We start from the raw sequence: 27,898 nt of genomic DNA, 5'->3' as shown, positions 1-27,898 counted from the left end.
CGTATTGCGCCTTCAGATATCTGGCCCCTCTTGTGGAAGAACACTCAATGTAAAAAATGTCCATGTCGTTATGGAACATATGCAATGTTTCACGAAAACAAAGCAAGATAGTAAAATAGAGATTAAATAGACGTTAAAGCACAAAATCCGCTACCGACCATGAGTCAGTGTGGCAAAAAATCAGATGATGTTTTTCGTTAGCAGAAGACGATCGTTCCCCTAACGACGTCAAGTCAAAGTTTTCTTCCTGAGACACCTTAACCTTGACGTCGTGTTATGCTGTGATCCGTTCCGTTCACAGCTTGTGTGAAAACCGCTATTTGAAATGCTATGCTGAATGTTTGACATTCCTTCCCGGGTGTTATTTTCAGTCAAGTGTTAATGGACCGTAAATCAGTACAGTGGCATTTTTACTCAAATAAATATTGGAGGTAGCCGATTTCATGTTCGCTCTAATATTTCTCCTTATCCTTTATGGTACCGCACAGAATGTTACTCCTTGCAGATTACCCGGAAATTATTAAAAACGAGATGTAACCTGAGAACATAAGAGCGTTTTGAAAATGCTGTGCGTCTAAAAGTGAGTGAAAATCGATTGTGGAAGAAAAAAATCCGGGAGCCAGAACCGCATTTTTCAAAATCGATATTGCAGTGTTTACATGGCATCCAGAAGATGTATTGGAAAATCTGTGTACGAAATCCAATTTTGGAAGCCTCATGTAAATGTATTGCTGGAGAAAACATTTTTACGTTGAGTGTTTTGGTGTTAATCGATGATCTGGGAAGATTAAGGACGTAGCAAAGTTAAAACAATTTTTAAACATTATATAATATCTCAGTTTTCAGGCCGCGTCAGATCGGAGTTGAAACTCGAGCTTTCGAAAAATTACTACTTTTGTTTTTCAGAAGGTTTTAAGGTTTTGCACAAAGTAGCCGCCGCGGAAAAACTTCGATATCGTAACATTTACTGTTTACGGACTTTGAGTGACCCGGGTTTTGAGTGCTTGCACATGCAACCAATTTAAATTTGTAGTTTTTGTAACTAATAGCTGTAATACACGTTAACTAAGAATACTGCCCTGTTTTGTTTAAGTGGTTTCATAGATATTTTCAGAAACAATCACCTTTCCACAAAGTTTACACGCAATAAAGCAACTACCCGCTGAAGATAGCGCAATGAGTGTAGGAAAAATAAATGAATGCCTGAAGGCGGGATTGCTATAACAACTTTCCTTTGCGACTCCAGAAATGTAAAGAGGTTAGATATAATGTGCTAGAAAGTGATTGCTACGACTATACTGAAACTCTGTTTTTCCTTTACACTCATTTAATTGAAGAACTGTAACACGCTGAGTTGTAATGTCAGCCTATTCTTAGGCGAAGACTATTCGTGTATCGTACAGACATAAAATTAGAGAGACGATAGTGGCACAAGATGTGCCGGTATGGAGGATTCGAACGCATCGTACGAAATGCTGGATCTAGGCAGTCGCCTGTTATTTTGACGTCTGCTCGCTACGGTGATGGGGAGGGGCGGCTCTGCAGATAAAGGTCAGGCACAATCCAGCGAGAGCTCACTGTGTCGTAGAACTTCTGGAGTGAGTGAGTAGGTCTGTCAAACGAAATGGCATCACCAAAAGTCAAGAATGAGAAAATTGGGATCGTGGGAAGGTATGTACAATATTTGTTTGTAGAATTATACATTGTCGACGCCTTCCAAGATGTTGTAGAAAACACCATTCTAATAGCTAAGAAGTGTCAAGTCCGTACTGTGACATAACGTGTAGTCACACACAGTGTGTTAAAAATTACTTTCAGCTCTGAGTTTTAACCTCACCGAAGTTCCCACTAGAGAAAATTGAATGTATATATCAACATAACCCCATGAACATCGCTTTTCTTATTTTACATCTTTCAAAATAATTTACATTTCAGTTTTTTTTATTTTACATATATAGCTGTAAATGAAATTAAGCTTATCTGTGTAAGATTTGATAGTGTTTACTGTTTTTGGTCTGTTGTCATTGCGCGCAGAAAGTTCCTGCCATCAGACGTTCCTTATTTCCTCAAAATTTCTCAACACTTTCTCTGAAATATCGCCAGTAATTTTCTCAAAGGTACTGTTTCGTACTGTGCCATTGCACATTTGCATTTACTGTGTGTTTGTGCTATGTGGAACAAATGATACTTGTGTAGCAAAAGGAAACAATTGAGGCAGTTGCAAATCATGTTGTTGTTGTTTTTAAAATCCCCCCCCCCCCCCTCTCTCTCTCTCTCTCTCTCTCTCTCTCTCTCTCTCTCTCTCTCTCTCCACACACACATCAGATGTGTGGAAAAATTCCCCTTTATGAGAAATGCATTCTTTGCTTCAGCCGATCTGCGTTTTATATCCTCTCTACTTCAACCAGCAGTATTTGCTACCCCCAGTAGCAAAGCTCATCTACCGCTGTTGGTGCCTCGTTTCCACATCACATTGTCAGTGTCACCCGATTTAATTCAACTACATTCAATTTCCCTAGTTTTGCTTTTGTTGATATTCATCTTACATCTTTCTCTCAAGACACTGTCCATTCTGTTCAGCTGCTTTTCCAAGTCCTTTTAGTGTCTCTGACAGCATTAGAATGTCATCATCCATCTGCAAACTTCAGGTCTTCTTCCTGAACTTTAATTCCCATTCCAAATTTCTCTTTCTGTTTATTTCACAGCTTATTCAATGTACAAATTGAATAACATCGGGGATAGACTACAACATTGACATCCTTCTCAACTGCTGCTTTTATTTCGTGCCCTTTGAGTTTTCTAACTGTGTTTGGTTTCTGTGCAGGTTGTAAATAACCTTCTGATATTCCTATATTTTATCCCTGCTACCTTCAGAATTTTAAATAGGATATTTTGGTCAACACTCAAAACCTTTCTTGAAGTGCACAAATGTTGTAAACATAGGGTTAGGCTACCTATATGTTAAGAGAAATCATACAGTCAGTATTGCCCGCATATTCCTACATTCCTCCCGACCCAAACTGATTTCCCCAAGACCAGCTTTTATAAGTTTTTCCATCATTATGGAAATAACTTGTCGTTTTTGCAAACCATGGCTTATTAAACTTATAGGACAATAATATTCAAAGCTTTCAGCATCTGATTTCTTTGGAACTGGAATTATTACTCTTTGTTGTTGTTTGTATAACAACAAAACTTGAATACCAGTATCTGTTTCATGGACCTGCACTGTAATAAATGGTTGATGTTGCACTTCAGTTTGTAGTGTACTAATGAAATTGTTTGACTCCCCTTTTACCATCCATTTACATAGACCTTATTTGACACAGTTCTACGGAGTGATGAGCTTAACACACTGGAGTGGATTGCACCCCAACAACAACAACAACAATTGTTATAACAAATAATCTATTGAATATATATTCGTGGTGGTGGTGGTGGTGGTCTTCAGTCCAGAGACTGGTTTGATGCAGCTCTCCATGCTACTCTATCCTGTGCAAGCAGCTCCACCTCCAAATAACTAGTGCAACCTACATCCTTCTGAACATACTTAATTTAGTCATCTCTTGGTCTCCCTCTACGATTTTTACCCTCCACGCCTCCCTCCAAAACTAAATTCACAATCCCTTGATGCCTCAGAACGTGTCCTACCAACTGATACCTTCTTCTAGTCAATATGTGCCACAAATACCTCTTCTCCCTATTCTGTTCAGCACTTCCTCATTAGTTATGTTATCTACTCATCTAATATTCAGCATTCTTCTGTAGCACCACAGTTCAGAAGCTTCTATTCTATTGTCCACACTGTTTATCATCCATGTTTTACTACCGTACATGGCTACACTCCATACTAGACTTTCTGACACTTAAATCTATACTCAATGTTAACATATTTTTCTTCTTCGGAAATGCTGTTTGTGCCATAGCCAGCCTACATTTTATATCCTCTCTACTTCCACCATCATCAGTTATTTTGCTCCCCAAATAGCAAAAGTCATTTACTACTTTAAGCGTCTCATTTCATAATCTAATTCTTTTGCTGATGTTCATCTCATATCCTCCTATCAAGAGACTGTCCATACCGTTCAGTTGCTCTTGCACATCCTTTGCTGTCTCTGACAGAATTACAATGTCATCGGCGAACCTCAAGGTTTTTATTTCTTCTACATGGATTTTAATTCCTACTCCAAATTTTTCTTGTGTTTCCTTTACTGCTTACTTAATATACAGATTGAATAACATTGGGGATGGACCACAACCCTGTCTCACTCCCATCGCAATCACTGCATGCCCCTCGGCTCTTATAACTACCACCTGGTTTCTGTACAGATTGTAAATAGTCTTTCGCTCCCTGTATTTTACACCCGCCACCTTCAGAATTTGAAAGAGAGTATTCCAGTCAACATTGTCCAAAGCTTTTTCTAAGTCTAGTAATGTAGGTTTGCCTTTCCTTAACCTGTCTTCAAAGATAAGTATTAGGGTTACGGTAGTATTGCCTTGTGTGTTCAACATGCTATGGGAGCCTTCCTTTTCACATTGTATATGAATAACAGACTAGATAATGTTCAGAATTCCATGAGGCTTTTCAGTGATGATCCTGTTGTATAAAAGAGAAGTCAGTGCTAGAAAATCGTAGCAAAAGCCAGGAAGATCGGCAGAGGATCTTTGCATGGTGCAGGCAGTGGCAATTGAACCTCAACATAAACAAACATAACGAATTGTATTGCTTATACATAGACAGAATGAGCTGTTATTGTATGACTGCGCAATAACTGCAGAACAATCCCTGGTAGCAGTTTCTTTCATTTGTGTACAAACTGATTTGAAAGTTTAACAATGTTACAAGATTAAGCGCAAGTAAGGCAGATACCATACTTAGATTCATTGGAAGTATCCTCTAGAAACTTACTGATCAACAAAGGAGGTAGAGTTTACAGAATGCACGTTTGACAAATCCTTGAATATTGCTTGTTAGTCTGGGATCTGTATCTGATAGGACTGATAGAGGAAATATAGAAGATACAAAGAAAAGGAGCTCATTTTATTACAGGTTCATTTAATAAGAGCAAAAGAGTCACAGAGATGCTCAGCTGCCTCCAGCAGCAGGCTCTGCAAGAGAGGTGTTCTGCATTATGGAATACTCCACTGTTAAAATTCCAAGAGCATACATTCCTAGAAGAGTCAACCACTGTATTGCTTCCTCCTGTGTGTACCTCATGCAGATAAAATTGGAGAGATTTGAGCCTATACAGAGGCTTACAAGCAATCTTTCCTCCTAGAACCAGTCGGAACTGGAATAGGAAAAGCGCGAAGTGACACGGGTACACATAATACTCTCCGGCACACACCATAAGGTGGTTTGTGAAGTTTAGATGTTGAAAATATTTTGTCCAACTCTCAATTTATGACTATGTTGAAGTGCTGCATTTGTTTCTCCTTATAAAATGCCTGACATGTAATGTTGACTGATAAACAAAACCAGTATTGTTAATTTGCCAATTTAATCACCGTGTGGTTTTTCTTCCTTCCCCCTCAGTGGTTTGATTGGCCGTAGCTGGGCAATGCTGTTCGCTGCTGCTGGGTATGAGGTTCATCTTTATGACATCTTGCCAGAGCAGGTCAGCTCAGCTCTGGACGACATTAAAAAACAACTGAAAACATTGGAAAAAGAAAAACTTCTACGTGGAAAACTGTCTGCAGACCAACAGATGTCTCTTATAAAGGGTATGTTACTTTTCTTGAAACCCTTAAAGGACACAGGGTACTTTCTCGGCTCAATATTATGTTAAAAAAAAAACACTTGTTTCTTTGAGGCACTGTTTATAATGTATATGTGTTACAGATTTTGTGTTGGTATCAGGTAATGCAGCACACTTTCTAAATAAATTAGAAGTATTTTGAATATTTCTGAACCTGCTTAGGGTTATTAATAAAAGTTACAAGGAAATAGATGCAATTTATTTCCAAACTATTTAATTCAGTTTTATACATTTGAAGGAGACAAAGACTAAATTTTTACCAGATATGCATGACATGATGGCTGAGGAACTAGACCTATTTATTTCCACCTATTATGTGTATTACAAGCATATAAAATATCACATCTTATATTTTAATTTTTATAAATTTTTTCCTAATAAAAACGTTATTTTTTTTCTACAATTTAGAAGATTCTGCAATAAAGCTTAGGTCTACTACATAAGTATGGACTATTGCAAGTTACAGAAAAAAATAGACCAATGCTTTATAAACTTTAGGAAATATTTGTACCTGAATTCTGAAAAATACAGCTTGCGGGAAAATTCCTCCCACCATGAACCATGGACCTTGCCATTGGTGGGGAGGCTTGCGTGCCTCAGCGATACAGATGGCCGTACCGTAGGTGCAACCACAACGGAGGGGTATCTGTTGAGAGGCCAGACAAACGTGTGGTTCCTGAAGAGGGTCAGCAGCCTTTTCAGTAGTTACAGGGGCAACAGTCTGGATGATTGACTGATCTGGCCCTGCAACACTAACCAAAACGGCCTTGCTGTTGTGGTACTGCGAACGGCTGAAAGCAAGGGGAAACTACAGCCGTAATTTTTCCCGAGGGCATGCAGCTTTACTGTATGATTAAGTGATGATGGCATCCTCTTGGGTAAAATATTCCGGAGGTAAAATAGTCCCCCATTCGGATCTCCAGGCGGGGACTACTCAAGAGGACGTCATTATCAACAGAAAGAAAACTGGTGTTCTACGGATCGGAGCATGGAATGTCAGATCCCCTAATTGGGAAGATACGTTAGAAAATTTAAAAAGGGAAATGGATAGGTTAAAGTTAGATATAGTGGGAATTAGTGAAGTTCGGTGGCAGAACGAACAAGACTCTTGGTGAAGTGAATACAGGGTTATAAATACAAAATCAAATAGGGGTAATGCAAGAGTAGGTTTAATAATTAATAAAAAAATAGGAGTGCGGGTAAGCTACTACAAACAGCATAGTGAACACATTATTGTGGCTGTAAAATACTACTGGACTTTTTTTTATTTTTGTAGGCACATCAAACTTGTCAGAAGCCGTTAAGGGAGCAAAATTGGTACAGGAAAATGTACCAGAAAGACTGGATTTGAAATGTAAGGTGTATCAGGAGTTGGACAAAGTGGTGGATTCTAATACAATCCTCTCAAGTTCTACAAGTACATTCTTGCCTTCACTGTTCAGTAAGGACCTAAAACACAGGAGTCAAATTATTGTCTCACATCCAGTAAGTACAAAAATATTTGTATTTTTATTATAGTCTTACGGTAGAAATACAAGAGAAGGTCAAGCACAGATAAGGAGAGAGTAACTAATCTTAATGCAGCCACGTAAAGTGATACAGGCTCTCTGCTGTTCCTAATCTATGAAAACAACTTAGGTGACGATCTGAACAGCCCTTTTATGGATGACACTGTTGTTTACCATGTAGTAAAGGCATTGGAAGATCTAAACAAATTGCAAAATGTTGCAGATGGTGTATCTTCATGGTGCAAAAAGTGGCAGTTTACCCTAAACAATAACAGGTCCTCCAGATGAGTACTAAAACAACATGTGATATTTTAGTTACACAATAAATCGTGTAAATTTAAAGGTTGCCAATTCAGATCAGTTCAGTACTTAGTGGTTACAAATATGAATAACTTAAATTGGAAGCATCACATAGAAAATGTGGTGAAGGTGAACCAAAGACTGTGCTTTACTGCAGAACACTTGAACCGTACAACAGATGTAATAAAGCAAATTGTTACGCTATGATTGCCTGTCCTGGGGATCCTTACTGGATGAGATTAGCAGAGGACATCAGAAAAGTTTGTTTTGTATTATTGTGAAGTAGGGGAAAGTGTGTCTTGGATTAGAGAGGCACGTCGGGGTGGCAATCATTAGAAAAAAGGTATTTTTTGTTGCTGTGAGATCTCTTTACAAAATTTCAATCGCCAACTTTCTGCACTGAATGTGCAAATATTTTATTGATTCCCAGCTACATAGGAAGAAATGACTATTGTAATAAAATAAATCAGATCTCGCATGGAAAGATTTAGATATTCATTTCTCCCAGGTGCTTTTTGAGAGAGGAATGGTCGAGTAGTAGTCCAAAAGTTGTTCTCCGAACCATCTGCCCAAGAATTTGAGTGGGAATTTCTGATTAGTCTTGTAGATGTATATAGAAATTGGAAATTTGTGGTAAGGTCTTACGGGACCAAACTGCTGAGGTCATCGGTCCCTAAGCCCACACACTACTTAATCTAACTTAACCTAAACTTACGCTATGGACAAAAAAAAAACAAACACACACGCGCGCGCGCTCCAGGGAGGACTCGAACCTCCAACAGGCACGGACCGTGACAAGGCGCCTCAGACTGTGTGGTTAGATGTATATAGAAAATAAGCAGAAATTTGTTCCTCAAAGTGATGTTCCAAGTCTACAAATGTCATGCTTCTTTTCTTATCAGAACATGTTCAAACATGCAGTGCTGCCGAGAGTTGGTGTCGGTGGATGTGACAGTGTTGGCCAGAAGAATAGTAACCAGTTCTGGAGAACAATTGTCCTTGTGGACTGCCACTGGTTTAGTGATTTGAGGAAATGTCTCCAGTGCTTAGAGAAGGCTGTTCAGTGCCCTACCATGTAAAGGTGCTTCAGAGTTTCAGCATAAAACAGAAAATTTGAGAACACTTCCGTTCAGGGTTGACTTCCTTAACCAATTGTTGAAGAGAATGTAGTCGAAATGCAGAAAGATTTCTGTGAATCACACTACTAAATAACATCAGTCCCACAGCCTTTGTGTGTCTGCATATTATATCATTCTTCAAGATCATATTAAAGACAGAATGGTTTTTATTTCCTGTGTTGTATCACAAGTTTCGTCTGACAATCCCGCTCGTTACAGTGCAAGAAATTGTGCAACAGATTTTGGTTATTGTTTGGATACTGTTATGTGTGATGAAATCTGAGATGTGGTTACAACATGTGGGAAATTTAAAACAAGAAATGAGGATGTAAGTTGAGGACATTAGTGGTGCCAAGGGGTTGGAAGGAAAACTATAAGAACATGCTGGACATGGGAAAGAAATTATTAAATTTGTTAGGAACAGAGTTAAAGAAAAACTCAGAAGTGTGAGTACTAGAAAGTTCAGTGAAGACAGTGGAGTGTAAGAGATGAGTCTTAAAAAATGTTGGCAGGTTCTTACAAACTTTTATATTGTATTCTCCTGGTTATGGTATTATGTTTCACACAACAATACTTAGAATTCTGAGAGTGATTTTGTGAGTGTATGGTAGTGAAATGAACTTACTGGGTAGCAAAATTTCTTATTAATTAGTAGTAATAAAGCGGAGTTATAAATTTCCTAGTTGTAAAATAAGAATTATTGAACATGAAATTAAAAATAGAGCGGGTTTTACAAATGTATAGCACATGGAAAACTAGTGTGTTCCATGATTAATGTTTAATTAGTTGCCAGCTTAAAATCTTATAGTGCCCCTTGTTTATAAAAATCATCACGAGTTGTACATTATGTTTGAAATAGTTTCTTTACAAACAGAGACATTGCTAAGTGTTTTGCCACCCTAGGACAGAACTGAAAAATAACTCCCCTTCTTTTTTTACTACCATTGGTCTCCCCGATATCCATACCCATTTTCACCACCAGCAACATCCAATGGCACAACAATGCAAATCTATTGTTATACTTTTAATAATTAAACTAAAGTTACCAGACATTTTAATTTCCTGGGGACAGTCCTCAGTTTTTATGCTCAGTCCATAGTTTCTTTAAAATAGTTTCTGCAATTATGTCCGACTGATTAAAAAGTCGTGACAGTGTCTTCTTTTATTGTTTGCTTACATCTCAAAGTTTAAGGAAATGCCAGCTAATTTTTTTGAGGAAAGACAATGTAGTTCGTTTCTCATGCTGCAAGTCTCAGAGACAGACTTAACTGACACCAACTCATTTTTACATATGATTATGATGAAATGCATTTACCTTTTACTCCTTTTAGATATGTTGAAAGAGAAGTGCAAAACCTAGCTTGTGAATATGTGATTGATTATCCACAGGAAATAGTAAAACTAAAAACATCAACAGAACCAATAAATAGAACTGACACTTGACAAATGATCTGCAGAGACAAAAACAAAAAGGACTGAGGGAGCTGTGGGATCAGGTTGCAACCTGATTGCAAGCCAAGCGCATGTGCCTTGCTGCAATGCTGGACAGAGATGAATTGAGATTATCTTTGTTTTCATTTCGGACTCGGTAGCAGTTGCTTTAGTTCTGGGCTAGGTAGAGGCAATGTGTTTACTTTTGTCAAAGTTACTAAATACTTGTTATGTAATTGTTGTGTATGCTTTTGAAAACAGTTTGATGTTTTAGTTTTTTCTACTTTTTCATTTTTTCTCGTGGTTTGCTCAATTTTTTCGCTCGTTGATTTGAAATTAATTTTCCCTACCCATGGGCCGCCCTTAAAATTTTACCGCCCTATTTGTACCTGATGATAGCAACAGCCCTGTTTATGAAATTGTTGATATGACCACCATATATAAAGACTATCACAGGTGGCAATTAATGGAAATTTTAAAATTGTGGGATCTTGTTAGGACACAAAAAGCAATTTAGAAAAAGACTCCATAAAAACCAAGTACACTAGTGTTCAGAAAAAACGCACCACCTTAAATGAATAGAGATAGGACGTTCATATTCAGAGGATATATATATATATATATATATATATATATATATATATATATATATATATATATATATATATATATAGCGCCGGCAGACAGACACATGAACAAAACACACAAACACACACACAGAATTACGGGCTTTCGCAACTGGCAGTTGCTTCGTCAGGAAAGAGGGAAGGAGAGGGAAAAATGAAAGGATGTGGGTTTTAAGGGAGAGGGTAAGGAGTCATTCCAATCCCGAGAGCGGAAAGACTTCCCTTAGGGGAAAAAAAGGACAGGTGTACACTCGCGCACACACACACACACATATCCATCTGCACATACACAGACATATATGTCTGCTTGTGTCTGTGTATGTGCGGATGGATATGTGTGTGTGTGTGTGTGTGTGTGTGCGAGTGTACACCTGTCCTTTTTTTCCCCTAAGGGAAGTCTTTCCGCTTTCGGGATTGGAATGACTCCTTACCCTCTCCCTTAAAACCCACATCCTTTCATTTTTCCCTCTCCTTCCCTCTTTCCTGATGAAGCCACTGCCAGTTGCGAAAGCTCGTAATTGTGTGTGTATGTTTTGTTCATGTGCCTGTCTGCCGGCGCTTTCCCGCTTGGTAAGTCTTGGAATCTTTGTTTTTAATATATTTTTCCCATGTGGAAGTTTCTTTCTATTTTATATATATATATATATATATATATATATCACAGTAGATGTGTGACCTAAGTGAATGACATATTGTGACCTGTAACCATACCCTTTCTACACAACATCCCAGACGCCGTTTTTCAGCAACACAATGTATGACTACATGTTGCTGCATGAACACGTGCCTTCTTGGTGTCACAGGATGTCAGTCTTTTGCCCTAGCCCGCTAGATCACCAGACCCAGACATGTCACCAATCAAAAATGTGTGGGCTATAGTGAAACAACGGGTGCAGTGCTGTGACCCAATGCCAACCACCACAAGTGAAATTCGAAACCAGCTGAATGCAGCATGGATGGCCATACCGCAGGACACCATTTGCACCTTATAAGCGCCGATGGCATTGTGCACGGAACAAGTTACCACACCCCATGGCGGACCCTGTGCCTACTAGGCAACAGGGCACCTGGTGAACTAAGGTGACTGATATCTAATCATCTCTGCAGAACATAATAACACACAAGACCCATGAAGATGAACATCCTATCTCTTGTTGTTAAAAGTACTGTTTTTTCTAAAGATGAATGTATATTTGATTATGGAAATTCAATCAGCATACAAAATAGTACATAGTTATCTTTATACAAATTAAAAAGACCCATCATATTTATTGAAGGCAACTGTTAACTGTCACTAGAATTTGTTTTATTAATATTATCATTTAACTTTTCATGCAATACAAGAAACACAGTTAGATAATATTTGCATTTCCCGAAAAAACTATAATGTGATGTAGAAGTGCAATATTTGTTTAGTAGAATTTACTACTTTTTGGAAGCATGCAGAAATTGGTAGATCTTCACTAATTTCTTGGATCCTTTCTCTCCTAAATTATTTCATAATTATGATCCAACAAGTCCATAGATGGAGAAGATCCCCCAATGGATGCAGTACAGATAGGGCAAGAAATGAGGCACTAGTAAAGTAGTTGTAGTGTCTTAAATAAATTAAACACAGGAATTTAAATTGAACTATTTGTCAGTACAAGCAAAATCCTAAAAAATAATAAAAATCCATTAAAAACCAATTTTACCCACTTGTTTATTTATTTATTTTTTTTAATACCCAGGCGTTTCTCAATTGTGGTATTTATGCCATAAGTGTTTCTGTTGGTTAGCATTTCTCAATTGCATTCATGGAGTGTTCAACAAAATATGATGGACTCATGTTAAGATTTCTGATTATTTATTTATATTCTACCTTAGTGTGAAAAGGACAGATTTCTGTTGTCAACTACTTGTCTATTTCCATACCTTAGTGTTAAATATGATAAAACATTTTTGCAGTTCAAAAAAATTTTCCCTTGAACATCGAGAACAATCTTTTCTCTGCTGTCACAGCTATATGGTATTTCAATTTTTAAATTTTGTTCTTCTTACAGGTGAACCCCCCATATTATGTTCCTTTGGTTGAAATAGTACCAGCTCCCTGGACTGATCCAGCAATTATTCCTCGTACAAGGGCTATCATGGAAGAAATTGGCCAAGCTCCAGTTTGCCTTACAAAGGAAATTCCAGGCTTTGCACTGAATAGAATCCAGTAAGTACCCTCCTCCTATTCCTGCACACACACACACACACACACACACACACACACACACACACACACACACACACACACACACACACACAGAGAGAGAGAGAGAGAGAGAGAGAGAGAGAGAGAGAGAGAGAGAGGGGGGGGGGGGGGGGGGAGTGCAGTATTATGTTGTTGTTAAGGCTTTCACATAAAACACCCAAATAAATGGACAGTAGCTGCACATTTATATAAAAGTAAACCTACTGTGTACCCAATTGAGAATGGCTGTAAAGTAATGAACATTAAAGGTGTAGATTGGACAATCTAAAAAACCTCAAATTTTTTGTATCTAAATTTGTACAGGCAGATTAGAAGCTTTCTTTCTTTTTTTTAAGAAAAAAAAGAAAGAAAGAAAAGAAAAAGGCAATGCAATTATCAAGACCCATGAAGATTTGGATTTAAGAACCCTACGTGCTGTAACATCTTGTTTCATGTTTAAAGTTTGTAAGTTTGTTTCCTACCTTTTCCTTCTAATATGAAATTGTTACCGTTGTTGTAAAACCAACTACTTAAAACAAACCTCTCTTACTTCTGTTCTTCTAAGGCTTTTGTCATTAGTTGTACTTGTAAGAAAATTTTAAATTCTTCGATGGATACCTTGTTTTGTAATGTGACACAACTGTGGAGTGTAACTGCTTGGAATGTCTTTAGAAGTAGACAGCCCTTGAGACAAATGTTTTCATATGTCAGTTTGTTATGAATGCATGTATGTGGTAAATATGAAACAATTAACAGGAAATAAGTCATAGACAAATAGTAGCTTGCCATTATTCAGGTATTTGGTTTACATTAAGGATCAGTTATCTTTCCCAAAGCCTAAATTAAACTTGTGAACCCTAGATGGTTGGTTGGTTGATACGGGAAGGGGACCAAACAGGGAGGTCATTGATCTCATCGGATTAGTGAAGGATGGGGAAGAAAGTCAGCTGCGCCCTTTCAAAGAAACCATTCTGGCATTTGCCTGAAGCAATTAAGGAATCCTAGCAAAAACCTAAATCAGGATGGCCGGACATTTTGCCTCAAGCAATTAAGGAATCCTAGCAAAAACCTAAATCAGGATGGCCGGACATAGGTTTGAAACAGCCATTCTCCTGAAGGTGAATCCAGTGTGTTAACTACTGCACAACCTCGCTCAGTGTGAACCATGAAGCTAGAGTTAAATGCAGGGTGATTCACGAAGGTATGCAAATATTGTAATATGTTATTCTACTAGTAAAACTAAAGAAAAAAGGTCATATAAATGTAGGTCTTAGTTACGGAGCTATGGCTAATAAAAGATTTTTGCCTGAAATTTAGAAACTTCGCTAATATGAAGCCATTGCAAAACTATAAGAGGTTAAAGTAAAGCACAATTTCCATTTATTTTGTTATTGATCTGGTGAATCTAATAAAACATGTCCCAGCCGTAGCATTACCATCACATTTGTCACAAATAAACACCATATCGGCATATTCCTGTGTTGTAAATTTGAAAGGCATCTCTATTTCATAAATAATCTACATACCACAACAGTTACTATATGGTTTCACTTAAATACACTGTTGTTATTATGTTCTTTCACTGAACAATACAGAAAACTAACTCGTTTCAAGGTTAGAAAATGAGTGGAAAAACTCACTAACGATTGCCAACAATGACATAAATGTTTCTACATTCTTAATGGACAGTAAACAAATTTACTTGTATAATACTCTTTGCTTCTTGGGATGTTCTAGAAAGCTACTGCAGATACATGTCTGGGACGTGTTATATTAGATTCACCAGACCAATAACAACAAAATAAATGGAAATCATGCTTTATTTTAACCTCATACAGATTTGTGATGGCTTCATATTAGCAAAGTTACTAAATTCCAGGTAAAATCTTTTGTTAGCCTTAACTCCATAAATAAACATTTGTGGACCTTATTTTATATGAACTTTTTTTTAGTTTTACTTGTGGAATAACATATTAAAATACTTGCATATCTTCGTGAATCACCTTGTATATAAGAGGTCAGTCAAAAAAGATTGAAATGCAGGCAGTTGATTGGCATATTAATAAAATACAGATCTCCATTGTTTCTGTCTGCCACAGGAATCCAAAATGGTTTTCTTAACTAGATCAGTTCTCTGCAAACCACTTGGCAGTGTACTTTCCATTGTACCAGCTATTAGGGCATCATCCCATTTCACTGGAGTGACCATTTAAGGCGTATTCTAGAAACTTTCTAATTACACTTTCATGGGATAATTAGCATCTATCTTCAAGCGACTGCCAGTTCAGGTCTTTTGCCTGCTCTGCGAGACACTCCCATCGATGAAACAAATCTGTGACCATTTGTGCTGCACTTCTCTGCATATTTTCAGGGTGCCTGGGTAGTCCTATTTGGTACTGGTCCCACGCACTTGAGTACTATTCTAGGGTAGTATTGGTCATGCGAGCATTTTCTAATCTATCTCATTTGTAGACAGATTGGATACCCATAATACTCCAGCTATGAGGTACAGCCTGCAGCCTGCTTTTCCTATGATTGAGCTTGTATGAATGTTACATTTTGTATCCCTACAAATTGTTACATACAGGTATCTTCATGACTTCACTGATTACAACTGTGTCTCATTTATATTGCAGTCATAGGATAGTACCCTTTCTTTCTTTCTTTAAGTGCACAACTTCACATTTCTTAACATTTAATGCACATTGCCCATCTTTACACCATTTTGAAACCTTATCAAGATCTGACTGAATATTTGTAGAGTTTTTTTTCTTTTTTTCCAGCTGGATGCTTTATTATAAATAGAGCTGCATTACCTGTGTAAGATCTGGGGTTAATGTAAACATTGTCTGCAAGGTCAATGTTCAACACAAGCAGTCATGGTCCCAACACACTTCCCTCGTACACCCAAAGTTTGTTCATCCCTTTGGATGACTCTCCATCCAATATAACATTCTGTGTCCTGTCTACTATGAAATTATCGGTTGATTCCCAAATTTTGCTTGATACCTCATACAATCATACTTTTGATAATAAGTGTGTGTTACTGATAAGTGATAGGCCTCAGACACAGCCAAGTGATTTGGCTCATATTTGGCAGGTCACTTGTTTACAACCTAAAATGAAAGACTCCTGGATATTTTTACTCGACACCCCTCAGGCTTTTAGAAACCAAATCTAAACCTCATAAAATGCTATCAGGTCAGGACTGATTGTATCGATAGATAATTTAAAATTGAGCATTTTAATCGTCATATGTGGAGTCCACAGATGCATATTTTCCCAGGAATTGAGGGAAGAAACTGTTAAGACTGCCACGTATGTATGTATGTAAGACTTAACCACTCATATGCTGTTCCGTTTATACCATAGGATTGTAATTTCTGAAACATAATGTTATGGTTCACACAGTCAAATGCTTTGGATAACTCATAGACAATTCGTAGACACATTTTACTTTTTAATGTGGGCAGTGAAATTTTATATTGCTGTCTCAGTGGAACAGCAATTTTGAAATCTGATCTGAGATTTACTAAGCATCCCATTACTGCTGAGATGTCTAACCATACTGGAGTACATTACTTTCTTGACAATTTTTGAAAATGCTATAAGCAAGGATACTGGTCAATGATTGACATCTGTGGTTTCCTGTTCTTTGTTGAGAGCCTTGACAACGGCATATTTTAACCTGTCCGGGAAAATACCTTGAGTTAATGATCGATTACATATGTGACTCAGAATATCAGCTGTAACTGCTCCACATTGTTTTAATATCTTGTTAGAGATGTCATCTCCTCCGACAAACCATTTATTTTTCAAAGACTTCATGATTTTCCTTGTTTCACAAGAGGTTCTAAGGTGAAAATTAATCTGACTAGGATTTCTCAAAACTGACTTTTCCATGTACTGCTTGGCTTTTTCTTTTGAACTATTCTTACCAATTTTTTCACCTACACTAAATAATTAAGAAATGGTTTCAAATACATTAGCTACTTGTGTACTGTTGGTTAAGATGGTATCTTTCTCTTTAATAGTAATACTACCAACCCTAGTGTTACTATTCCTGTCTCCCTTCTTACAACATTCCGTATTGATTTGATTTTATTGCCGAGTTGTTAATTTCAACACTAATGTACATATTTCTTTATTTTCTGACAACTTCTCTCAGTATGTTACAATAATTTTTAAAGTGTAAAATTACTTCCGAGCCTTTTCTAATTACTGCTGTCTCGTAGTTTTTCTTTTCTTTCTGAAGAAACTTTAATACCTGTAGAACTCAAGGTTTCTTTGAAAAGTGTTTGGTGTTACTTTTAGTAATTTTTTTTGGGGCAACAATGTTCAAAAAGGGATATAAATTTATCAAGAAATATTTTGCATTTATCATTATATACATATCCACAATTAACATTTCTTAAACTTTCTCTGAAGTATTCTATAGTAACCGGGTTGAGCAACCTTACACTTTTACTTAATGATTTCTGAACAGTACACCCTACTAGGTTTAGTAAGTTAATAAATTGTGCATCATGATCTGATAATCCATTTATCCCAGGGATAGCGTATGTTAGTTTTACATCCTCTTGCCATGCAAATACATTATCTGCTAGAGAGCTGCTGTCTTGAGCTATTCATGTAGGGAACTTAATCACTGATTCTTAGTTATGTCATTAATAGCACTTCTAATTCACTTTTCCTATCAGAATTGAATTGTCTGCATTGAAATCACCACAGATTACCAACTTCTTCTTCTTGTCTGGCAGACAGCATAATAAGGAAAGTGAAATTAAAGAAATGTGAAACACAAATTTGCACCTGTCGGCTACATCATGTAAAGTAGTCAGTGTTGTACTTCCACAACCCACTTTTCAGCCAGTGTAGCAATGCAGTACGTTGACACTGAGGACTACAAATAGAGAAAAAATAAAGAAAGCAGGGAATGTCGCTATAAGTGTCACTTTACAAATTTTGACATTAGGAAAAACAGTTGTAACTTTTACTGAGAAATAATTGCTCGACGTGAAAAGCTAGAGAACACTGATTTCTGTGCTGAATAAAATTCAAAACTTGCAGTTTAATGTTGAATCTATCTGTTAGGTGGATGTCTTCCTCTTCTTTTCATAAAACTATATGATACGTGTTTAAAATTGTATTACTTTTCTGCAGGTACTGCATATTGAATGAAGTTCTTCGCTTGGTTGCTGATGGAGTTTTAAATGTTAGTGACATTGATAAGGTGATGTCAGAGGGTCTAGGAATGCGTTATGCTTTCTTGGGTCCTCTGGAAACTGCTCATTTAAATGCCGAAGGTATGTATTCAGTTTATCGTTATATGCTTACAACATGCTAGTTAGCAATACACATCAGTAAACCCCTGATTATTTAAAGATTTGAACTGTGGTGTATAAAACAGCTTCAAATATCGAATTTCTTTACAAATGACTTAATATGTTAAATATTTGCCTTTAAGCATGTAATTGAGAAAAGGTTTACGAAAGATTTGAAATTATGCTTAATATCTGTTGGAAGTTGCTGAGTTATCTCATTTGGAAAGACTGGATGAATACAGTGTGGGTAATTTCCACTCCATTTTAAGGAAGAGCTAGTTTTTCACACATCTAAATGTATGACGTATCTCCTGAACTATGTGGCATCCAATGATATAATTTTGTAGGTACATTCAGTGATGTATGCAGGTACCGTTTGCGAAGTGTGTTATGAAAAGAGTTAGTGAAGAAATAACAAATTAAAACAGAAGTAGTAAATTAAAAGGTCATGCCTGATGCTAAAGTTTGACTGCATGAATAGTGAAAATATTAAGTATTCAGAATGAGATTTTCACTCTGCAGTGGAGTGTGCGCTGATATGAAACTTCCTGGCAGATTAAAATTGTGTGCCCGACCGAGACTCGAACTCGGGACCTTTGCCTTTCGCGGGCAAGTGCTCTACCAGCTGAGCTACCGAAGCACGACTCACGCCCGGTACTCACAGCTTTACTTCTGCCAGTATCCGTCTCCTACCTTCCAAAAGGCAAAGGTCCCGAGTTCTAGTCTCGGTCGGGCACACAGTTTTAATCTGCCAGGAAGTTTCATATCAGCGCACACTCCGCTGCAGAGTGAAAATCTCATTCTGAAAACATCCCCCAGGCTGTGGCTAAGCCATGTCTCTGCAGTATCCTTTCTTTCAGGAGTGCTAGTTCTGCAAGGTTCACAGGAGAGCTTCTGTAAAGTTTGGAAGGTAGGAGACGGATACTGGCAGAAGTAAAGCTGTGAGTACCGGGCGTGAGTCGTGCTTCGGTAGCTCAGTTGGTAGAGCACTTGCCTGCGAAAGGCAAAGGTCCCGAGTTCGAGTCTCGGCCGGGCACACAGTTTTAATCTGCCAGGTAGTTTCATATTAAGTATTACTTTTTCCTTTAATAATTTTGTTGAAGGTATCAGTGAGGGAAGTTGCGTAAAGGTTGGAAATTTATGTCTAAAGCTTATTGGAAGTCACTAAGTTCTCTCATTCTCAAATACTGAATATGTAAAATCCATGTATTTGGATGCCATAAGCTACATTGTCTCAAGACAAATACACAGTTTCTACCTGTAATACTTGTCTTATTGTGCTAAAATTTTAATATAAGGTTATTCCTCTTAATGCGTAGATTATAACAGCATTTAAAGTTTTTAAAAGTCAGTCAATAACTACGGGAAATATTGAAAATTGAATTTTTGTTGCCGGTACACTGCAACTGGTACCAGATTCCGGGATAACGTTTTAGTAATACAGGTGCTGAGAAAGGCAAGTTTGCTTATTTAGCTGTTATGAAAATTGTTTTCAGGTGATTCTTTTGTATGCCGTTATACAAATGTTGTTTGTTTCTGAAGTGTTATTGATAATCTCCTCTCCAATTATTATTTATTGTCATATTCATTTGAATGAAGATAAGATTCTTGCATCCTTAACAGCTAAGAATGATTTATTTTATTTTCATTTGGATGCTAAGCAAGTTACTTGTAGATGAAGTTTGTTTTTCATAACTGAGCTCAAGTTGATCAGTGATTTTTAAATATTACTACTTGTTATCATTAGGACTGAAAATAATGAAGCCATCATGTAGTTGTCAGTAATAATAATAATAAAATAATAATAATAATTTTAATTTGCAAAATAAAGTAAATGCTGTCCAGGGAACAGCTAGTAATTGGAAATCACAATGTTGATGCTCTGAAAGGCACAGTGATTACATCTTCTGTGCAGTAAAGAGGCAACAGTAATAAACAAAGCCAATAGAAAGTGAGGAGAATAAATGCAGGTGTTATCATAGGTACTTTGATAAAAGAGACGGGTGTGATTCAAATAAATTTGTATCTAAATAATTCAAAAACATTTATTCACAAGTAAAGGAATTATTCGTCAATGTGAATACAGATAATGGAGTACCAGCACTCACTTATAACCAGTGTTTGTTCCCATAGCACAGTGCCGTTTCCCTGTGATTCATAATTTATTAATGTTGTATACAGAAATGTTTCTTGGTGGCTGAGATCTGGTGGTGTGATCCCCATTTAGGATAAAAAGTGTCCCACCTTCCACATCCATTACTTCCTTCACGTCCTGGCAATGCTGAGTTGCACCGTTGTCCACAGTCCATGTTAAACTGTAGGTTGCCTGCCCCAACCCCACCTCCTCCGGTAACTGTCTGGATAAACCAGTTCTGAGATCAGAGGCAGGCAAGGGTGTACTACCTCCAGTAGGGGCCTAGTAAAACACTGCAGTATTCATACTGGTCTTTGTGGCAGATGTAACATTAAAATGCTTCATAAACAAATAACCTTGGATGTTACACTACTGATGGGCCCATGTAACTGACTTCTCCTCTACCACCCAATCCCCCCTGCCCCCTCCCATTTCACCACATGCAGTAGCATTCCTAATAATAGATGTGAACCCTATTGATACAATTATCTCACATTTGTGCTACTACAAAATGAATTAACAAAGTATGGATTTGGTGGTTGGTAATAGTCAACATCAACAGACTTTAAGTATAAGACATTAAGAGGCTTAGAGAAAGGAAGGTCAGTCAAACAGTTCACTGTCACCACCTAATATAGCAGCAAAGTTTTTCAGGTTCCGTACTGAAGATTTGAAGGAAAAATATGTTGTGACTTTGTATTGGAGTTTCTCACCCCTTCAAATCAAAGTAAGAGTTAATTCAATGTTGAGCAGTCTGAACCACTTAAAACTAAAATGACTCTACACAAGTGGTAGAACCTATGAGTATTGTGCCACTGCCGTACTCACAAATTATAAAAATTGCTGACCATGATGTAGGAAGACTTACAACAAAGATCAGGATATCACAGCTGCAGAAATTTTGAATAAATAAAGTGATGACTCTAATAATGAAGAAGTCGCAGAATTTATTTTGTTTTATTTTGAATTAGATTTGGGAAGTGAAACTGACATAGAACCGCCAATTATTAGGCAAAAACTGGAATAGAATTGATGATTTCTTGATTTCTCAGGTTTTTTTTCCGGAATAGATCATAGTTTGCAGGTCTAAAATCATTGTGAAATAAAGGCATTTTTAGATGCTGTAACACATTGCTACCCTTTTTAACATATGCAGAATGTATTTTTTCATGTGCAGCACTGCCAATCCTTCCAAAGTAAAAAAGAAGAAATGATCTTGGGGGGGAGGGAGGTTGTTCTCAAAATTTGTATAACAGCACCTAAAAGGATATTTATCATGTATAAAACTAAGTATCTGAGCAATAAATGTTTTTGAACTTAACCTTTTTTGTATTGCCTTCTATTCAAAAATGTCTAATGTTTTGATTGATGTAAATGGATATTGGTTTGATCAGATATTTTTGTCATTCAAGACTAAGTAATAATTTTTATCTGTATTGTTTGAATACATTCTGCCCAGCTCTGTTTCTTAATATATTCTGAGAGTTATAAGTGAGTAGCAACTATCCTTTACATAAGATTGCTAAGGTAATAAGATGTGATAGTGTTCCTCGATGCCCCAACTATGTTGGAGATTATATTTTTGGGCAGTGTTTTGACAAAGTGATTCAGTCATCTTTAAGTGCTGTAAGTGAAGGTCTTATGTACTGGTATGCTTACTGTTTGCATTCAATAGGAACAGTGAAGAATTGTTGCCAAAGTGTAACTACAGTGAAACCTCTATATTACGTATTTCAAGGGACCACAAATTCTGAACAATGTATAGAGGAAAACACTATAAAGAGGAAGGCTTCCCAATAATAATTATAGGGTATTACTGAAGATCAGGATACCACTAATCAGCTTTGACAAATGGTGCCATAGATGACGTTTTAAATTTTCACAATATATGATATTCATTGCAAATGATCAATGTATCATGTGATTCATTTTTTTTAATTAAAACATGGGGCTCGGTAGGTGGATGGGTGAAAGTAAATGGATCAGTTTGTACAGTAAAAAGTTACAACAGATTCTTAAGATTGACATCATTCTCCAAAGATGACAGGTGGTATCCCATTCTTCAGTTGATCCAATTATAGAATATGAGCCAAATTTTGTTTATATTTACTGAACATATTACATAAAAACACAGTAAATGGGACAGATTAAAAAAATTACTTCAATAATTAAATTATGAAATGGAACTTAAATTTGCGCAAAACTCTAGGAACCTAAGCAATCTGAAAATAACATACTTATGATATTTTTAAATATTCAAACAGGCTTGCTTGTTTTCTGTTTCTCCTAGACTCTATGGCAATCATTTCTTGCTCCAAATGAGCAAGTTGAACTACTGTTCTGTCCTCAAGTCAATGGGCCATCATGTACCTTCTGAATGTTTCAAAGGCTTCAGCTGCCTTAGTAGATGAGAGCACAGGATCATCTTCCTTGCCACTGTCACTTTCACTATTACTCTCCAAGCTTCTCTCTGCAGTCAGCTCCTCAATACTTTGTACTCCTGTGGTTGCCACGTTGTCATCCACAGCCAAAAAGTCCTCAAAAGTGACAGAATGACTACCTATTAATTGGTGGAACTCTTGCAAATCACTTGCAACTTCTTCCACAGGAGCTGCCATCTCATTTTCACAGAATCCCGCTTTTGTGAAACAGTTTTTAGTAGTTTCAGCACTTACTTCCCTCCACGAGTACATAATTAAATTTATTGCCTGTAAAATGTTCAGTTTCAGTTGTGATCTTTGCTGGCTTCCCTGTTTTCTTTGGTCCATCAAATTCAAGGCCTTTTTCATAAGGGCTGTCCTATATTAAACCTTAAGGGTGTGTATTATGCCCAAGTCCAAACGTTGCAGACGGCTGGTGCAGTTGGGTGGCAGGAAAATTACTTTTAGCATTTCTCGGAAAGGGTACGTCTGGTGGATGTGCCGCACATCTATCCACAAACAGCAGCACTTGTCTTGCAGCACTCCCCATTTTGGCGTCAAATTCTCTTAGAAAACGTAAAAATATTTCACTCGTCATCCATGCCTTGGCATTGTTTGTACACTCCTGGAAATGGAAAAAAGAACACATTACCCACCATACTTGCTCCGGACACTGCGAGAGGGCTGTACAAGCAATGATCACACGCACGGCACAGCGGACACACCAGGAACCGTGGTGTTGGCCGTCGAATGGCGCTAGCTGCGCAGCATTTGTGCACCGCCGCCGTCAGTGTCAGCCAGTTTGCCGTGGCATACGGAGCTCCATCGCAGTCTTTAACACTGGTAGCATGCCGCGACAGCGTGGACGTGAACCATATGTGCAGTTGACGGACTTTGAGCGAGGGCGTATAGTGGGCATGCGGGAGGCCGGGTGGATGTACCGCCGAATTGCTCAACACGTGGGGCGTGAGGTCTCCACAGTACATCGATGTTGTCGCCAGTGGTCGGCGGAAGGTGCACGTGCCCGTCGACCTGGGACCGGACCGCAGTGGCGCACGGATGCACGCCAAGACCGTAGGATCCTACGCAGTGCCGTAGGGGACCGCACCGCCACTTCCCAGCAAATTAGGGACACTGTTGCTCCTGGGGTATCGGCGAGGATATTCGTAACCGTCTCCATGAAGCTGGGCTACGGTCCCACACACCGTTAGGCCATCTTCCGCTCACGCCCCAACATCGTGCAGCCCACCTCCAGTGGTGTCGCGACAGGCATGAATGGAGGGACGAATGGAGACGTGTCGTCTTCAGCGATGAGTCGCTTCTGCCTTGGTGCCAATGATGGTCGTATGCGTGTTTGGCGCCGTGCAGGTGAGCGCCACAATCAGGACTGCATACGACCGAGGCACACAGGGCCAACACCCGGCATCATGGTGTGGGGAGCGATCTCCTACACTGGCCGTACACCTCTGGTGATTGTCGAGGGGACACTGAATAGTGCACGGTACATCCAAACCGTCATCGAACCCATCGTTCTACCATTCCTAGACCGGCAAGGGAACTTGCTGTTCCAACAGGACAATGCACGTCCGCATGTATCCCGTGCCACCCAACGTGCTGTAGAAGGTGTAAGTCAACTACCCTGGCCAGCAAGATCTCCGGATCTGTCCCCCATTGAGCATGTTTGGGACTGGATGAAGCTTCGTCTCACGCGGTCTGCACGTCCAGGACGAACGCTGGTCCAACTGAGGCGCCAGGTGGAAATGGCATGGCAAGCCGTTCCACAGGACTACATCCAGCATCTCTACGATCGTCTCCATGGGAGAATAGCAGCCTGCATTGCTGCGAAAGGTGGATATACACTGTACTAGTGCCGACATTGTGCATGCTCTGTTGCCTGTGTCTATGTGCCTGTGGTTCTGTCAGTGTAATCATGTGATGTATCTGACCCCAGGAATGTGTCAATAAAGTTTCCCCTTCCTGGGACAATGAATTCACGGTGTTCTTATTTCAATTTCCAGGAGTGTATATTTGCACGGAAACGTGGAAATGTTTTTGAAGCACCTCGGAATTTTTAGCTTCCCGATAACCAAAGGTTTCAGTTTTTCACTGCCATCAGCGTTTGTACACAACAAAACGGTAAGACGTTCCTTGCTCTTCTTACCGCCATGGCAATTTTCCCCACGAAAAGTAAATGTCTTATCCGGCATTAAATTAAAAAACATGCCGGTTTCGTCAGCGTTATAAATGTCACGCAGTTTGTAGCCCTGTTTAGATTAGGGATAGTCTGTATCCATTGAGCTTCAGTTGGTTTGTCTACACTTTTACTACTTTCTCCGCATTCCGATTTGTACACAACACCATGGCGCTGTCGAAATTTATCAATCCATCCATTGGATGCCTTAAAATTGTCCATTCCTAACTGAAGTGATATTTGAAGCGCCTTCTTCAAAATAGTTCTGTTTATATGAATGTTTGCAGCACGTGCTTGCTGAAACCAAGTTAATAAAACTTTCTCCATTTCGTCGTAAGTCGATTGTTTCAAACGCATACGTTTCGAATTTCCACAATTCTCAAACCCTTCCATTATCGATGATCTGTTTTTCATAATAGTGTTGAGTGTTGAAGGGGCCAGTCCCAATTGCTTCGCTAGCTCCACGCTACTCACGCCAGGAGATGCCTCCTTTTTTTTAATAGTAGAAACCTTCTCTTCCAGAGAAATATTCTTCCGATTTTCACCCATTTCCACTGATGAAAGCTTAAAAAGAAACGTTATATTGAAGATGCAAACTTACTAGGCACACGAACTGTTTGCTGCTCAGTTCACACAACACTCTACTAAGTACTAATACAAAGCATCGACTGAAATGGCACCAAAAAGATCGCAAGCAGAATGTGCGTCACATGTCACACGACCGGGTTTTGCCGCTGACATATGAAATACACTGAGTGCGGGCTTTCCGAGCCAGTGCAAACTGTGAAACCATATAACGGAAAACGATGCGTCTATATCCAGTCACTTAAACGCTATAAAGAGGCAAATAATTGACCAGGGTTCCAAAAATATGAGCGTTACATGGAGGAAACTGTAATATAGAGGAAACGCAGTAAAGAGGAAATTTTAACATTGTTTATATGTGCCTTTAGTCGGGACCGAAAAAAACGGACGTAACATAAAGGAAAACATTATATGGAGGAACGTTATAAAGAGGTTTCACTGTACTTCAAAATAGTTTACTACCTGGCACTTTCTGTGTCTGTTGTGCATTTTGTTTTGCAGTGTTCATTACAGCATACGTTCTGTGTGTGATTTCATTCTTGCAAGATCAAATGGTTAGTGAAATAACAGAATGTTGGATCCCAAGCCTTGCCGAAATTGAAACCTCCATTCATGTTTATCAGGTTTTCCTAACCCCTGTATAAACATTTGACTGAATTATTCAGTCCCAGAAGCTTGGGGACTGCCCCACAATACTAGTCTTGTCTTGTCACCTCATAATGATGTTCCACAACAGGTAATTTGCTTATCTGCTTCAATAAGGTGTGTGTGGTTGAAGTGGCTGGTGGGTCATTAACTGTCCTCACGTGCAACGTACCAAGTTTGCAAGGTTTTGAATATTTTTTTTTTTTTTTTTTTTTTTTTTTGAGACATTAAGTGCCTTTAACAGTACATGGTGATGAGAATGAAATGCAGGGTGTTTCAGAAATAATTGACATATTGCAAAGTATTATGTTGTCAAAACATTGATTGCTGTACCACAGCTCTGTAAATAGAGGAACAAATAAATTGTATAGTTTATATTCATTGGCGCTAAATGTCAGTTGTCTTCTGTTTGCTTGGTTGCCACCACATGTTGCAAAATGGCTGCTTTGCAGGAGAAATCATTTTGTGTTTTAGAGTTTGTGGAGTGTAATTCCATGATTACAATGCAAAGATGTTTCAGATTGAGGTACCAACTTGACCCTCCAAATGCATAAAACATTTGCAGATGGTCTCAGTAGTTTGTAGACTGAGGATGTGTATCTAAAGGAAAGACTCCTGACAAAAATGTCACACAAATTCAGATCATTTTCCAACATAGCCCAACAAAATAAACTCAATTGGGGGTTACAGATATGTACAACAAAAATTTAGCCTGTTTTGAGACATTGATTGGTTATGAAGCCATACAAGCTATAGCTGTTACAGGCTCATGACGAGAAATGCAAATTTGTGGCACTTTCTGACAAGCTACAGAGTGCTGTTGGCAGTGACAGCACTTTCACACAGTGCATCGTGTTAAGTGATGAAGTGACTTTCCATGTACAACACAGTGTTGGAATTTGTGTCCTGCAGACCCCACATCCACACAGTTCACCCAAAGTCAATATGTTTTGTGTGATATCCCACTGATCTGTTTAACAATATCTTGCTTTGTTACGAAACTTTTTAAGGCTGAATTTCATTTTTCAGTAAGATGGGGAAACCATAGGCAACCTTACGGCTACATTCTTTATTTGAATCAGATGCAATGTCATTTATTCTAAGTATAATGTATATATACTTTGAAAGCAAGGAACATAAATTCTTAAGCTAAATGTACAACTAAGTTTAAAATCTTGTTCCTGTTTCAGGTATGGAAAGTTACTGTGATAGGTATGGTCAGACAATATATGATGTGTCCATGACAATGGGACCCACACCGAAATTTGAAGGTCCAGTGGTGAAAGAACTTCATAAACAACTGTGTGAGATGACTCCTCTAGAGAAACTTCCAGAACGAAGGGCATGGCGTGACTTGTGCCTCACACATCTCTCTACTCTGAAGAAGAAAATGTCTAATACTGAATGAAACAACAATGTGCAATAATATGTAAATAATTAACTATATAAACTATATTTTGCCAGTTCCAAAACATTTTTTTTTCCTTCTGTTCATTGTATGCCTCTGCCACCACACACACACACACACACACACACACACACACACACACTGTGTGTGTGTGTGTGTGTGTGTGTGTGTGTGTGTGTGTGTGTGTGTGTGTGTGTGTGTTGTTTGTGTTTGTGTGTGTGTGTGTGTTTG

General features: G+C 38.3%; 1 protein-coding gene and 1 non-coding gene across 2 annotated transcripts; both read left to right on the top strand.

Annotated features, from left to right (window-relative positions):
- Positions 1–254: 254 nt before the first annotated feature.
- Positions 255–27,731, top strand: LOC126282026 (lambda-crystallin). Its single transcript, XM_049981428.1, has 6 exons — positions 255–1,671; positions 5,537–5,724; positions 7,036–7,244; positions 12,785–12,942; positions 18,124–18,266; positions 27,450–27,731. Exons 1-6 carry the CDS (start codon positions 1,625–1,627, stop codon positions 27,665–27,667), a joined length of 963 nt encoding a protein of 320 aa, XP_049837385.1. The 5' UTR covers positions 255–1,624; the 3' UTR covers positions 27,668–27,731.
- On the top strand, positions 19,247–19,321 carry Trnas-cga (transfer RNA serine (anticodon CGA)). Its single transcript has one exon. It is a non-coding gene; the product is annotated as a tRNA-Ser (tRNA).
- Positions 27,732–27,898: the final 167 nt, after the last annotated feature.

This window comes from Schistocerca gregaria, chromosome 1, assembly GCF_023897955.1.
Source record: "Schistocerca gregaria isolate iqSchGreg1 chromosome 1, iqSchGreg1.2, whole genome shotgun sequence".
In the NCBI taxonomy this organism is placed as follows: domain Eukaryota; kingdom Metazoa; phylum Arthropoda; class Insecta; order Orthoptera; family Acrididae; genus Schistocerca; species Schistocerca gregaria.
This window is presented reverse-complemented; position numbering and strand designations above follow the sequence as displayed.

What these genes read in the sequence shown, in the direction of transcription:
- LOC126282026 (XM_049981428.1), top strand. Translation starts at nt 1,625, where the DNA reads ATGGCATCACCAAAAGTCAAGAATGAGAAAATTGGGATCGTGGGAAG. An exon ending in AAAATTGGGATCGTGGGAAG is followed by an intron (nt 1,672 to 5,536) that starts GTATGTACAATA and finishes CTTCCCCCTCAG; the next exon opens with TGGTTTGATTGGCCGTAGCT. An exon ending in ACAGATGTCTCTTATAAAGG is followed by an intron (nt 5,725 to 7,035) that starts GTATGTTACTTT and finishes TTATTTTTGTAG; the next exon opens with GCACATCAAACTTGTCAGAA.